The following is a 15,608-nucleotide window of genomic DNA, read 5'->3' as shown; positions in this document are numbered from 1 at the left end:
CGAGATAACACTTTAACCACTTGACTACCCTGCCGCCCCTCCCTTAACAGAACATAAAGGTCCATAAATACATAATTATGACTCTACCGTAGTTATGTTATGATGATCGTAAAAAGGAAATCAACTAAAATAAGCATGCATGAGTGTGTGCGTGTGCGTGTGCGTGTGCGTGTGTGAAATGTAAGGGTTGTTAAGGATCTTCAAGATGAAGAAAGTGAGGAGTACGTCCCCCACCAGAGCGTTGCAATCAGGATATAGCAGTCTCATACGTTGTGTCTGGAACGGAACCCATTGACCGCGGACCGGAACTCATCGCTTCTAGGAAATACTCAAGGCGGATAATTTCACTTAGCAACCGTTCTAGGAAATGCAGCTGCATGGGTCAAGGAGATTTAAATAACGCAGAACGTGTATCTGGCAAGCCGAGGTTGCCTGTTTGTGTTCAAGTCCCTGGTCGCGTCATACCAAATGCGTTAAGCTGGTACATATTACTACCCTTCCTGGCGTTTTATTCAGAAAATAAAACGTGGATTGGTAGGCTTGGGGTATATTGTATCTGAGGGGTAACCAGTATGGGACAATCCCAAGCTCCTGAAAATCACAGTCATGGGGAGCAGCATCAGTTACGTTTGCGGTAACGTTTCTGACGCTACCACGGATCAAAACATAGACCTTTCGTTCTTCGTGCAGGGACTTACTCCACTGTGCCGCGGAGACCGTTTACAGCTATAGTATACATATATATATATATATATTGGATGTACGTATCTGAATCAGTCACATATGTTTGATTGAGATATTTGAGATTGTGACATATCAAAAAGAATCAAACGAAAAACCCCAATATTTTATTGAACGCTATAAGTAGTCCCATAATGCCAGTTCTAAAGCATCACTTCAAAATATTTCCCCTTGGCCTAAATGTCTCTTATTGCACATGTTCCCGTTCATTATATTATATTTTGATATAAGCGACCTCTATTTACACAAATAACCAAAAGGGTTAATACGTAAAAGTTGTTGACAAGCACATGACAAAAAAGACTTCACATCTTGTAATAATATTTCGTTTCGTGAATCGCTCTAGAATCGCCCGTTTCCATAGTGAGTCATGGCGAAACTACACTGTCACAGAGATTATTAGAATGAGTATCCGACTCTGAAAGTGAAATGCCATTTGCTATGTTTTGACACTGGCCAATAAGGGTTAACACAACGCCCATGCATTAAACGATTACTACAAGCCATTATGTGTGAGAGTAAGTTCAAAACGTGTTAATAATAATTGTTAAAGAAGGACGGAGCAATAAGACTGGTTAGTACCATCTCTACCTGCATCTCTCACTCACTCACTCACTCACTCACACACACTCACTCACACACTCACACACACTCACACACACAGCCATTTCTGCGGGGATTCGTTGGGACGAAAACAGAAGACAAATGCACGCGCGTGAAGATGGTTGGTTGTCAACATATTATGTAGAACGGCGTTGTCTTACATAAACTCTTGCAGAAATATCAAAGATGCACATTCTAATCTCGGCTTTAATACTGAGCGATATAGGAAATGGGCTCTCACACAGTGATATTTGACCTGGGCTTCTCATTACACTATACGTTGACACAACGCGTAAAATGAGACCTTCACGTTGCTATAGACTCCAATATCAGACCTTGCATTCATATAGACCTTAATATCAGACCTTATCTTTAATACAGACTTTAATATCAGACCTTAACTTTGCCCTAGACTCCAAAGTCAGACCTTACAGATCTTTACTATTATTGCTTCACTTTGATATAGACGCCAAAATCAGACCTTCAGTTTCATACAGTCTCCAATATCAGACCTTGTCTTTGATACATACTCTAATATAGACTCCAATATCAGACCTTGACATTCATAAAGACGCTAATGTCAGACTTTCAATTTCATACAGACTCCAATATCAGACCTTGACTTTGCTATAGCCTCTAATGTCAGACCTTCAGTTTCATACAGACTCCAATATCAGGCCCTGTCTTTGCTATAGACTCTAATGTCAGACCTTCAGTTTCATACAGACTCCAATATCAGACCTTGTCTTTGCTATAGACTCTAATGTCAGACCTTCAGTTTCATACAGACTCCAATATCAGACCTTGTCTTTCATACATCCTCTGATATAGACTCCACTATCAGACCTTGACTCTGATCCTTCAGTGCCCTTAATACTGAAGGCCTAATATCACAGCGTGGACAATACGAACCATCAGGGCCAGTTCAGTTACTACACGGAGAAGGTTATTCCGCCCACGACTATGTAAGCCACCAGGAGCACCGGGATGTTGGAACTAGGACCATGACCCTTGTTCACAAACGGTTGAATATGGACCATAAGCTAACTGGAGGAAATCATTTGTACATACTACCACATAAGTAGTCTCTGTCGCTTCATACTCAGACTTCATTTGACAGTCTACTTCCTTTAGACAGGATGTCTCCCTTATGCAGCCAAGCAACAATGATAAGCAATCATTCAATACCTGTGGTTTTGTGTGGACCCAAATACCAAATCGTTTGTCATATTTCAAAGCTATTAAAGCACGCGCTTATCTCGGTCTCTTCGGTTCCCTCATCGGGGTCTCCCCTCCATGTACACCAGCGGTACAACGTGTACGACATATGTCTACAGCACCGGCAGTCGAAGTGGATATAACCAATAAAATCCCTCGACCCACATAGAAACTGACCGAGGTATCGCCGCCATGACGCCATCTTACTTTGCAGCGTCAGGTACATCTGGAAATCAGTGTTCCTTAGGGTACTGCAGAGACGACTAATCTCCTTCACCAGCCGTCGGTGTAGTTGTTCAACACGTACGCGATCTGAAGTCATTAGCACCAGGTGTTCCAGAGAGGTGAGGAATCCAAAATCCGCCATGTTTGTCTTGAATATCGTCTCATAATCCAGTATCTCTGACAAGGTCGCTTCCGTTTCCTGCTGTTTTCCTTGTGCCATGTACGCATGCGCAAGAGACAGCCGTATGTCGACGTTTGTTGGGTGGGTCGGCATGCACCTGATAAACACTTCTATAGCCTGATTACAGGACCTGACCGCTTCCTCGTATAGACCTCTAGAACCAAAGACCAATCAGATACTGAGTGAAAGAGATTTAATAACACCTCAAAACTAATCTAATCTAATTCTAATCTTTTGAAACAACGAGGGCGTTTCACACTCACCTTGTTCTAGATATTAACCCTTGAGTAGGTTCTTAAATGTCTTTCAGATGCAGGCCTAGTTTAGAGATCTGACTGTGCAGTACCATGCCACAGACGCAAAAATGGACCGGGTAACGTATTTGCCGTATTGAGCACCCTCCACTACGTAGCGCCACGTGAACAGCGAATTGTGCAACTTGTAACTATCGTGTCGTCGTTTAAGGAGCAGTTGTTAATAGGTTATCTACAGGCCAGCAAATTACATCAGGTGTACTTACAACCTTAAAACCTAAACCCATGATTTACATGATCTGTTCAGTCGACAAGAAACGGTCGAAGGTGAGCTTCGATGCATGTACGGAGTCGACAATAAAGTCATTAACGTATACGACAAATAACCCGAATGCTAATAGTCCCTAATCCAAGAGAGCTAGTCCAGTTTATCACTACTTACTTGAAGAGATAAGCGTTGGCCCGGTTCCAGAGTGAGATACCGGTATTGTAGTCCCACCAGCCTAGCTTCCTCCTGAGATTCAGAGCCTCTGACAGATACCTCAAAGCTCGGTCTGAAATGAGTGGGTGAGCGAGTATAGTTTCATGCCACTTACAATACCACAGCAAGGGACACCAGAAATAGGCTTATGCACTGGACCAATTTTGCAAATCGAACCCGGGCCCTCGGCATGACGAGGGGGCGCTTTAACCACTAGACTACCCCACCTCCACTTTACACCAAAGACCAAAGTGTCTATTCTTTTCCCATACAAGAACAAGAGCGAGATACTACATTGCCAGTAGCGCATATTTAGGGACTGAGGATCGGGTGCTAATGGGTACGACAATTCGCCGTGCAGTGTTATTGTTTGTGCCCGTTAGGCGCTGATGATGAGTTCGACTCACAAATTTGCTACTGTTATTGTAACAGTTTGTCGATACAGCACAACGAGTTTTCCAATCTAACAGTGGCTCCACTGGCGAAAACACCATTATGAAAACCAGAAAAGTGAGCAAACCGTATTCGCCTCTCCACAGATACCGGGATCCCAGATTGTTGAGGTTGTTGACCAGATACAAGGGGAGGTAATTAACGAGCTTGCGTCTTTCGTGGCAAGACAGTAGGAAGAACGTTAATGCCTCGTCGAACATTCTCTCTGAAGCCAGATGTAACAGTTGTTAAAATACATGGAATGTTAGAGATTTCAATATCAACTAGTCAGCACAGCCGTCATGACGTTTGTAAACGTTTGGACAAACACTCTACTGATGAATAAATGCATCAATACAGTAAGGATCTATTTCATTAATACTAAACCATGACAGAAGATAGCTCACGCTTCTCCAGGGTAAGGCCCATGGTCTGAATCATCACTGCAAGCACCGGGTGTCCTGGCATGAGCTGGTGGGCCTGGGGGATAGTGCGCCGAAGTATCCTTTCAGCCTCGGGGTAGTTGCCTACATGCGATAGTGGAAGATTCTTTCAGGTCTTTGAAATTTTTGTGATATGTTTTGCCACTAACCAAGATATCCCAAGAATATGATTACTTTGGTGAGTCCCACATAATCATATTATTGTATGACTCACCATGGTAGCTCTTGACAATAGCCAGATGTGACTCACCGCAGGTCCAGACTTAAGTAAATGTCGCTAACCAAGATATCCCAAGAATATGATTACGAGTGACTCACCAAGGTAGCCCTGGACGATAGCTAGATGGGACCTTGCTTGAATCCTGTGGGGCACAACCATGGTTTTGTAGTTTGAAGTCACGTTCGTTTTCAGAGATGCGTCGAGATACCTGAAGTGAGTAAACAAACTATCGTCAAACTGGTAACATACTGCATTATGTACACATGATTGCACAATGTCATTTAGAAAACAGTCAAATGTAACATATGACCTATTTGGGATTACACTGTCGTAGTAAAGTACAGATTCTGGTTGAGCGGGTTAGGCAGCTGAGTAACAAAGATTGGCCTTCAACAAGACGCGTTTACCTATCGGCCTTGACGCTATCTCCAAGCCGGACATAGAACCACCCGAGTCTGCGCAGAAACATCACACGGTAGTAGCTGTCTTCTGGTGTGTTCAGTTTCGACACGACTGTCTCCAAAGTTGAGATCGCCTCTATTAGCGTCTCGTCGTCTGGGTAAAACAGTTTTATTTCGTTAGCAATGTTTTGAAATGTAAATACTTTAACGCAATGACAAAAGTGAACTATGCCCCGACTTCAAAGGTTAGCGAGGGGCGATGGGATAACCTAGTGGTTAAAGTAGTCGTCAAAGGTCCAGGATCGATTCCCTCATGGGTACAATGTATGAAGCCCATATCTGGCCTCAGGCCACAAATATTTTCCTTCTTTTCTATCTGCAGTGACATGCCATTCCACCATAATTAATATCGTTCATAGGCCGTTCTCCAGTTGCATGTTGACCAACCTGCCTCTTGTCACTTAACCAGCAAAATACCACCCTGGGTTGACCAGAGGGATTTTGTTGTATCCAGAGTCAACAATGGTCAAAGGAAGTCTCGAGCCGAAACACACTAAACAGCCTTGAACTTGGGGTCACTTCATTGGAGGCTGGTGTCAACATCATGTGCAAACAGGGGGCCACAAAAATAGCAATAAAGTGCAATGTCTTACCTTTCATTTAAACTATCGCAAGTCATCCAGGAAACATTAGCATATACAGAACAGCCCATTTAAAGAGGGCACTATATTCTCCTAGTTTCCTTCCGGGTCATGGTAAAAGTAACTGGTCTGAGGCCATCTGGGCCCCCGTCGTGAATATTGCTAAAGGCTAACTAACTCACTCACTCTCTCAACGGCTAGCAATGCAACCCTGCTGCACACAGCATGGAAAACACTACCACTGAACGTGTTCTGTGTCATTTCATTATATTTCTTGTATAGTTTCATTTATGTAAAGCCTTCACGAGGACACTTCCGGTTACCTAATTTGCATGCTTATATCGTAGGGGGTATGAAATGCATGTTTATGTCATGGACTGATGCCACGTATATATGCTTTAGTCCAATGACAAATGTTCATTACAAAAATCTGAAGGGTCCCAGGCAGCGAGGTGGTTTAAATCGCTGTCGCGTGTGTTCTTCTACCGGGATTCAAATTCACTGCAAACGTCATCAAAACGTTACAAGGTTCATGAAGTACCTAGCCAAACGAAACGTTGTTGATCACGTCTATGGCACATGTATCACAATACGTCACCCCCAATGAATCATTTCTGAAGTGTTCGATTGTTTAAGAAACTATGAAACAACGGTATTTACGTATCTATAGTTTAGTGATTGTCCACAACTTGTGACACCACAGACTTCAAAATACATCAGAGAGTGAGTGAGTGAGTTTAGTTTTACGCCACAATCAGCAATGTTCCAGCTATATGGCAGCGGTCTGTAAATAACCTAGTCTGGGCCAGATAGGCAAGTGATCACCAGTCGCTCAAGTGGGAACCGATGACGTGTCAACCAAATCAGTCTGACCAGACGATCCCGTTAGTCGCCTCTGACTCAAAATATATCAAAGATATAACGGAAAGGGCTTTCAGAAAGACGTGCAAGTTAGTAATTCCCTTCTTCAGACTATTTCAAGGCATGTAAACTTGGCACAACAAAAATGTCTACGATGGCCACAATTCTCCATAACCTTGTTAATTCACATGTTCAGGGAAGCTGACGTGTCATGCAGGATATGTAATCACGACAATTCATTCATTGTTTTCACAGTATCACAACACCTGCTAACCTTTCAATGAAACGGCCCAAAATCCCCGCAGTAGCAGCTGTTGCTTGATAGTGCCAACTCTACCAGACGCCTCCGCCATTCCCGAATAGAAGAGCTGGGATCTACCAGGGCAGAGCGCTGACAGCGTTCCCTCCTCCAGCAGCACTACCTAGTAGCACCAAAGAAGTACCACCGATTCGTAACTCCTCGTGTCATTCCGGCAAGCCGGGTGGCGTCTCGTACCCCTCTCGTGGCCATGTTTACGACTGGGTCCTGTCTAAGCGCAAACGGGCATGGAGAAAAAAGATTGTCTAGTACCATCATCAAAGAAAGCTACCTCTGAATTTCCAAACATGGCTCTTAGAATATCCAACATTCCGTGGACAAAACAGCAGTACGTCATTACTTTTGCATATATGTTTTAGTGTTGAAAGGTGCTCATCCTTCAGCTCAAAGTTGATGTCAGGTTGTGCTTGGTACAGTTTAGAGAAGTTTCAAAGTTCAACGGTCCCGCCATTTTCATGTTTTGAAATGCGATTTGATTGGTTCTCCACGATTCTTGGCCATGATGGCGTACGAGAAGGGTACGAGTCATCTTGTAGGTCACGGAAAGAGACGAGCAGTTACGAATGAAGATCCGCCAATACAAGCAAAACTAGCCGCCTGTTAGAAATGAAGTTTATGAATGACTATGACTTTGACTGTAGGGGGTAATCACTCAGCTGGAATATTAATTTGTGCAACGTTTCCCAATAAACAAACAAAACGTACCTGTAGATAGACGCGGTAAGTGTTCTCTCCCGAAGTGTGCACAGCCTGGGTCAAGGTCGTCTCCAGTGACCGGAAGTTGTCATGAGGAAAACCTAGCACTCTACCATTAGTTCGGACTGACCCTTCTTTGCGCATGAGCAGCAGCATTTCACCGAGAAAGTCGGCTATTGGCTTCCGGTTGTGATCGTGGTGACTGACATGGCGAATATCTTTGTTAACAAATGCACGGACGAAACTGTCGATCTTCATCCTTTTCAAACTGACGTCAAAGTCAAGAATGACATTTTCCCGAAGCGGCACCGCCGTACGTAGCTTATAGTCAACACAGGAACTGCCCAACAGAGACGCCGCTTCCACAGCGCCAAAATACCCTTCAAGTCGACACAGTGACACAGCGTCAGATTTTAGACGCGAAGTAAGACGAGCAAGCTGGAGACCAACGGCATGTTCTAGGTTGTCCACAGGGTTGGGATACTGGGAAAAGAGAGACAAAGCATCCTCTGGACAACTTAGGCGTTCAGCAAGTTCCTCAAGGCTCAGGAGACCCCCGTGCGATTCTACAAGAGAGCATACCTGAAGAATTAAACCTGGCCTGTAGTCACATGCCCTGATAATGTCGACCACCGTCTGTCGTGTTAGATTCGGATGAAACACGGGCGACAAAAGTCGACAACAGGTCGTCTCACTGAGAGGAGACAGTTTGCAGACTAGTGGTTGGAGCGTGGGTGAGATGCGCACGAATAAACGTGACGTCATGATGACAGTGACGACAGCAGTATCTTCTATGAGTCGCTGCAGGAACGAAACAGTCTTTTGAAACAAGTCTTGCCTGTCTACAATCGTTTCAAACTTGGTCAAGAGAACAACTACCCGTAGGCATGGTGTGACTTTCGAAAGAGTTCCTAATGCTGCGAATATGTCACGGTCTGAAAGCTCGTCACGTGTTTCGAGGCCCAGGGCAGTAGCCAGTGAAACCAGAAGGTGCCTCCATGTTGTAATTCCAGAACAACGGATGATGACGTCATGGAGAACCTCGTCTGAACCGATACTGCAGGTGCTCTTCAGAACTCGGATTACCTGAAAAAAAGAATGAGTGAGTGGGTGAGTAAGTGAGTTAGCAGCAATAATACACCAGAAATGCGCTTTACACATTGTGCCCATGTCGGGAATCGAACCAGGGCCTTCTGCGTGTTCTGAGTGAACGCTTCAACCTCAAGACTACCATACCACCCCCTGAAACAAGTAGCAATTCCTGTCAACGTGATCCACTGTCAATGTATAATCTTCTTTAGGAACTGACATTTAGACGCGAAAATGTTTTTAAAATGAACAGTTGTCTCTGTTTAGGAGATTATGGTCATATTTCATAATTCGTTTGTCCTCTTCCAAATATTCCCAAAAAATCATGTTTTCAAATGTAAAGGATGAATTGAATTGAAGCTTCGATGGACGTGTGTTCAGAATCGTCTATTTTGTCACTGGTGTCCCCCGCCGTAATGGTGGGTAGAACTTTGTTAAAAGAGGCGCTAAATCTAGTTCACTCATTTTTTCTCGACAGTATATGCGAGTGAGTGAATACCGCGGGGGACGCGAGAAATGGGGCTTCACACATTGTACCTATGTGGGGAATCGAACCCTGGGGCTTAGGGATCGTGCCAACGTTTTAACCACCAGGCTAATCCACAGCCGTCTCGGCAGTTGCGAAACAAGAGTTTCGACACAAGACATTTATGGACTCGGCCTTAAAAAAACTGGTAAATAATTTTACAAAAGGTGAACCGCTTTAAGCACCAAATTAAAATATTTTCACCCATGTGGGGAATCGAACCCGTGACTAGCGGACGCTTTATCCACAAGGCTAATCCACCTCATCCTTTGTCGTAAAGCAGCTTACTCGCCGCTGTTTGGAGTATTTGTAAGTTGGAATATTTGTGAGTGTGGCGCATCAAAACTCACAGACAATAACTAAACACGTTTACTTGGGCTTCGTCATGAGTATGATTTCTAAAGTATTTGTTACCTCTTTCGCAAAATATGCCTTCCCTGATGCGATTTCACCGTAGATGACGACCACGCGGCGTTTGCGAAGATAAAGTTCATTGTGGATTGCGTCCCTTTGTTGATAACGTGACCCGTTAGTTCCCTGCATCCTTCCCTGGCCCAGGGAGCCAGGAGTTTACCGGCATCACTTCATACCTGTAAATGAAGGGCTACTTTACATATCGGAAAGGAAGGGTTACATTACATACATGTAAAGGGAGGGTTACACTACATACCTGTAAAGGAAGGGTTACATTACATGCCTGTGAAGGAAGGGTTACACTACATACCTGTAGAGGAAGGGTTACACTACGTACCTGTAAAGGAAGGGTTACACTTAGTACATGTAATTAAGGCTTTGTTGTAAGAGTTACGTGATATTTGGCAGGACGGTAGGTGAGTGAGTCTAGTTATACACGACACACGATGACCTGTGTCAAGCAAGTCAGCAAGCCAGACCCCGTTAGCCGTCGATGGATTTGAAAGGAACACCTAAGATACAGTTCATACACCTGGCGGATTTGAAAGGGACAGATGAACACAGCAGGGACAATTCCTACAGCTGTTGGATTTGAAAGGGACAGATGAACACAGCAGGGACAATTCCTACGGCTGATGGATTTGAAGGGACAGATGAACACAGCTGGGAGAATTCCTACAGCTGTTGGATTTGAAAGGGACAGATGAACACAGCAGGGACAATTCCTACGGCTGATGGATTTGAAAGGGACAGATGAACACAGCAGGGACAATTCCTACGGCTGATGGGTTTAAAGGGACAGATGAACACAGCAGGGACAATTCCTACGGCTGATGGATTTGAAAGGGACAGATGAACACAGCAGGGACAATTCCTACAGTTGATGGATTTGAAAGGGACAGATGAACACAGCAGGGACAATTCCTACGGCTGATGGATTTGAAAGGGACAGATGAACACAGCAGGGACAATTCCTACGGCTGATGGATTTGAAAGGGACAGATGAACACAGCAGGGACAATTCCTACAGCTGATGGGTTTGAAAGGGACAGATGAACACAGCAGGGACAATTCCTACAGTTGATGGATTTGAAAGGGACAGATGAACACAGCAGGGACAATTCCTACAGCTGTTGGATTTGGAAGGGACAGATGAACACAGCAGGGACAATTCCTACAGCTGATGGATTTGAAAGGAAGCGAGGAACATATCAAAGACATTCTGTACCTGATGGAACGTTTGTATAACGCTAAGCATCCCACGAGCTGCTCGCAGTGAGTGGTGAGTGAACGAGTGAGTGAGTTTGGTTTGACGCCGCCTTTTAGAAACATTCCAGAAATATCATAGCGGAAACACCAGAAATATCCTTCACATATTGAACCCAGGTGTTTGGTGTGACGAGCAAACGCTTTGATCACAAAGCCACCCTATCGCCATCCAGTTGTAGTTACTTGGATACTACATATCATGTCAAGGCACAACTGAAGTTCAGTCAAGGGTAGGTAAATAAATACAGCAATAAGAACACGCATCATTGTGTCGAAGTTGATTGCACCTATGTAAATATTGCGAGTTATGATGAGTAAGTTTAGTTTTACGCCACACGCAGCAATATTCCAGCTATATAATGCCGGTCTGTAAATAATGGAGTCTCGACTAGACACTCCAGTGGTAACAGCATGAGCATCGATCTACGCAAATAGGATACGAAGACATGAATGAGTGAGTTTAGTTTTACGCCGTACTCAGCATTATTCCAGCTATATGGCGGCGGTCTGTAAATAATCGAGTGTGGACCAGACAATCCAGTGACCAACAACATGAGCATCGATCTGCGCAATTGGGGACCGATGACATGTGTCAACCATGTTAGAGAGCCTGACCACCCGATCCCGTTAGTCGCCTCTTACGACAAGCATAGTCGCCTTTTATGGCAAGCATGGGTTGCTGAAGGCATGTTCTACCCCGGGACCTTCACGGGTTGATACTATGACGTGTGTCAAGAAAGTCAGCAAGCCTGACCACCGGATCCGTTAGCCATCTCTTACGACAAGCATGGGTTAATGAAGATCGGTTCCAGCTCGGATCTTCATGGGACTAGTTATAATGGCTAAAGGAGGGATACGCAATAGGTGTCATTCACCTAATGAAGGAGTAAATGTATACTCCGAAACGTTGTGTTTCTCGTGATACAGGGGATGACAACCATATAATCTTCTGCCTTCTCAACGCGTAACATCTAAGCTCTAACTTCGAGACAAGCGTAAGTTCGACACTAGGGTGTTTGTATGCAATCCGGAAACGACTTGCCATTCTTTATAATTATTTGCCGGGTGGTGGGATAGCCTAGTGGTTAAACGTTCGCTCGTCACGCCGTCGATCCGGATTCGATCCCAACATGAGTACAATGTTTGAAGACCATTTCTTGTTTTCCCGGCCGTGATATTACTGGAATATTGCTAAAAACGGCGTTAAACCGAACTTACTCACTCACTATAATTATGTCCCATTATAAACGAAACAAATACGCTTCGTCAAGACTGTAGGCAAAATGCGATGCTTTCAAATGGATTTTATAAAAGGAAAATAACAATGGGCAGCTTTAAGCTACTTTCCAGATGCATCACAAGTGCACCTGAAATGGGTGTCATACATTGTACCCAACTGTGAGGAATTGAACCCGAACATTCGGCATGACGAACGAACGCTTTAACCACAAGGCAACCTCGACGCCGCGTATCACAGTCGAGATTTGCACTTTAAGTTTGTACTGTTTCCTCGAGCCCACATTTGGATAGCGGAATACTTCCGTCTGTCAAAAAAGTAGAGTACGTCGAACGCTAATGTTCCCTTTTCAGACAAATAACAACTGAGTTATCCTTTATTTGTTCAAACTCTGTTCTTTTTCCCCAATCTGGCATCTTATTTCCTTAACATCATCTTCGGTTGCTGGACCCACATCAGCCTGGCTCTAGTGATGTACGGAAGGCTGAGCCCATGGATGTGTAGTAATTCTACCTCCTCGAGGTACGAGTCTATTGCAGGACGTCTGTCTGTTGTTTATATGTTTTTAAATACATTTTCTCTTAAACTGTTAATTATTACCTCAGAGACTTGTGCAAGTCTAGTCTCACAGTTAAAGTAGTTTTTTGAGTTGTTCGGTGAGTAGCTATAAACCATGATTTATTCCCGAAATAACCTGTGACGTTAGAGATGTGGGCTGCTGCTGGTGTATTTCCACACCAGGCGGTGTGCCGCACTCTCATTGACAGAAAACAGGTCACGCCTTCAAGCGCAAGCGTGATGCACAAGTCATGTGCTGAAGATCAATACTACATGAATTCAGATAATTTATTCCTCATACCATGATGAAAACAATTTCACTGATTTCTCATCGTTTACCATCCTTAGTTTACATCAGATATTTCCTACGACCCCAAAAAACTCTTCGTGGCATAAGGATATAATCACTAACCATGATGTTAAGACTCCGCTTTTACGTAAGCAAGCATTTACTCACTGTCAGTTTGTGGAGCGCAGAGATGCGAAACTCAACGGGATATAGATAGTGAACCTCGACACAGGATGTTGATCCGGATGTTAGTGGTGATTTATCAACAACAGATCAGAGAGGGCCGTTAATCACAGGCAATCCCGTGTCCGCAGTTTGACAGATGAGCCGCCTTTGACGGAGGTCAAGAAGGGGGAATCCCCCTTCCTGCACAATGTGTAATATATGCACTCACGTGGTGAGTCTCGTGCTTATCTATAAATAGATCCAACAGTTGCCAAGGGCGGTGAGAATGTCGATGTCAGTTAAGATTTTCTGGAGCGTACTAATCACACATTACAAATTGTCACTTGACGCACAGGCCAAGCGTTGGAAATATATTGTTCTATCGTCAGTGCATGAGTTGTTATACTGGCGTTGCACGTAGATGGACTTAACCCCCTGGATGCCACAGGGACATGTATGTCCCTCCTCTTCACCCCTCACTTTGAAGTCCAATAAAATTCTAAATATACCACTCACATATATATATTCCACAGCTTTGAATTCTGTGGAAAATTCCCTTTTTCGTGATACCATCCACTTTTATCTCAGACCAAGCTAAAGTGCTTAAAACGCCTTTCAAAATAGGCTTCATCGTAAATGTCGCCATTTTTCACTCTACAAAATCGCGATTCAAAACGTTATTTGCAGTATGTTTTGAAATGTGAAAATCGGATAATTACTTCGAGTATTGAATTTCAAAAATAGTATAGTAATGATCACTGATATCAAGTTTTCATGTAACCAGTAATGATAATTCTGAAACGTCGCCGATGAATCCAGAATCGGTTGGGATGTTTACGAAAATACACTTACACGAATACCGAAGTGCGCTTTCCGCCATATTGAATAGTGTTTACAAAATCACGGTTCGAGAAGGCCTGTATTGAAACGCCAATTACATCACGTATATTTCATATTCGGCTGTGAATTCAACCCACGTCTTAGAATCAAATTACAAATGGTCTTTGTCACCAATACCAACTGTCTTGATAAAACGAAACGAAAGATACATGGTATGAAAACGAACGCTGTGCTCGAAAGACAGCGCGCGCTTGTTTGAAATGTAAACAAAGAAAATTTCCGATTTTACAATGCGTAGCATTTTAGGAAAATTTCCAGCATCTAGCTTACAATGACTCAATACACTTAGAATTTTCAGGGGAACAGCATCGTTGCAAGAAATAGCAAATTAAATAGAGATGCAATGCAGTCAGTTAATAATTCCATAAAAAAACTGTCAAACTTTTACTGCAGCGTGACGCCATGACTGACGCAAATCACGGAGAACGACAGCGGTACTTGTCGGCATTTCTGGCTTCTTCCGTCATTTACAATGTAAACGATAAAAACATATAACAATACACAGATAGTCAGAATAATTCTGATTACTTACATCTCACATTTATGCACAAAAGATCCCTAATCAAGGAAAGAGTGCTCATAAAAGCCTGTGTACCCTTGTCAGCGAAACCGCCATTTTGAAAGAAATCTGTCATCGGTAGTGATGTCACACGTCAACATTGTTGCACATATTAGGCAATTTCTTGAGGTGAAGGTCGGTTGAACAAGAGTAAACACAATGGCCATATAATCCCGATTGCACTTTCAGTATTCTGATGTTTATTTTGCGTATCGATCAGATATTTTTTTCATGAAACTGATTTCAGTATCTACATATATCCATGTTCAACACCATATCATACGTGGATATAAGGAATGCCCTTTAAAGGCAAAGCTTGAGAGCTTCTGATTGTTTGAACGATACTTACATGGGAAATTGACTCAGTAAGTGTATTATACCACATTTTAAGCCTTTACACAAGTATTGGAAGATCACACGTAGCCATTACGGCAACATGTGCTTTAGTTAAATTTAATGTACAATATTGAATACGTTGGGATAAATATTGAATTTTCATATGAACAGGTTAATAAACAGTGATTTAATTCAACCTTGCAGGTAAAACTGATAATATTAATGAAAATGATTTGTACATTTTATACAATGTAGAGGCACACATATTTAAAGGAACTGTGTTGTTCATTGTACTTGTCTGTGCCGTTTTTATAGACAAAACAATTATGAATATTGATTGACCAGGTGCGAGTTCGTTGTCAAAAACGTTTTATAATTTCAGTACCATTTTTTAGATAAAAAAGTCAATTCAAATGTGATTAAAACATATCTGATTGCAGAATATCTAACTCAAACAATACTTAAAAATATGTAAACCGGGTCATGTCCTAATTTGGACAAATCTTACGTCCATATTCTAATAGTTCGATACTTGAAAAACAATCTCTTT

General features: G+C 43.0%; 1 protein-coding gene across 1 annotated transcript; it reads right to left on the bottom strand.

Annotated features, from left to right (window-relative positions):
• Nucleotides 1–832: 832 nt before the first annotated feature.
• Nucleotides 833–13,467, bottom strand: LOC137273304 (uncharacterized). The gene is made up of 10 exons (XM_067805860.1): nt 13,267–13,467; nt 9,746–9,921; nt 7,726–8,802; nt 6,976–7,123; nt 5,206–5,353; nt 4,897–5,006; nt 4,543–4,662; nt 4,224–4,361; nt 3,665–3,776; nt 833–3,122 (listed from the first exon to the last, which is right to left on the bottom strand). The coding sequence occupies exons 2-10, from the start codon at nt 9,872–9,874 to the stop codon at nt 2,570–2,572; spliced, it is 2,535 nt and encodes an 844-aa protein (XP_067661961.1). The 5' UTR covers nt 9,875–9,921; nt 13,267–13,467; the 3' UTR covers nt 833–2,569.
• Nucleotides 13,468–15,608: the final 2,141 nt, after the last annotated feature.

This window comes from Haliotis asinina, chromosome 2, assembly GCF_037392515.1.
Source record: "Haliotis asinina isolate JCU_RB_2024 chromosome 2, JCU_Hal_asi_v2, whole genome shotgun sequence".
Classification (NCBI taxonomy): domain Eukaryota; kingdom Metazoa; phylum Mollusca; class Gastropoda; order Lepetellida; family Haliotidae; genus Haliotis; species Haliotis asinina.
The sequence above is the reverse complement of the archived record's forward strand: the minus strand, read 5'-3'. Positions and strand labels throughout refer to the sequence as shown.

Bases quoted from the DNA above. Each gene is read 5' to 3' on its own strand.
- LOC137273304 (XM_067805860.1), bottom strand. From the start codon at position 9,874: ATGCAGGGAACTAACGGGTCACGTTATCAACAAAGGGACGCAATCCAC. The intron at 5,007-5,205 runs GTAAACGCGTCT...TACTCACTTCAG, and splicing joins GATAGCGTCAAGGCCGATAG to GTATCTCGACGCATCTCTGA. The intron at 3,123-3,664 runs GTAAGTAGTGAT...CTTTGGTTCTAG, and splicing joins GCCAACGCTTATCTCTTCAA to AGGTCTATACGAGGAAGCGG.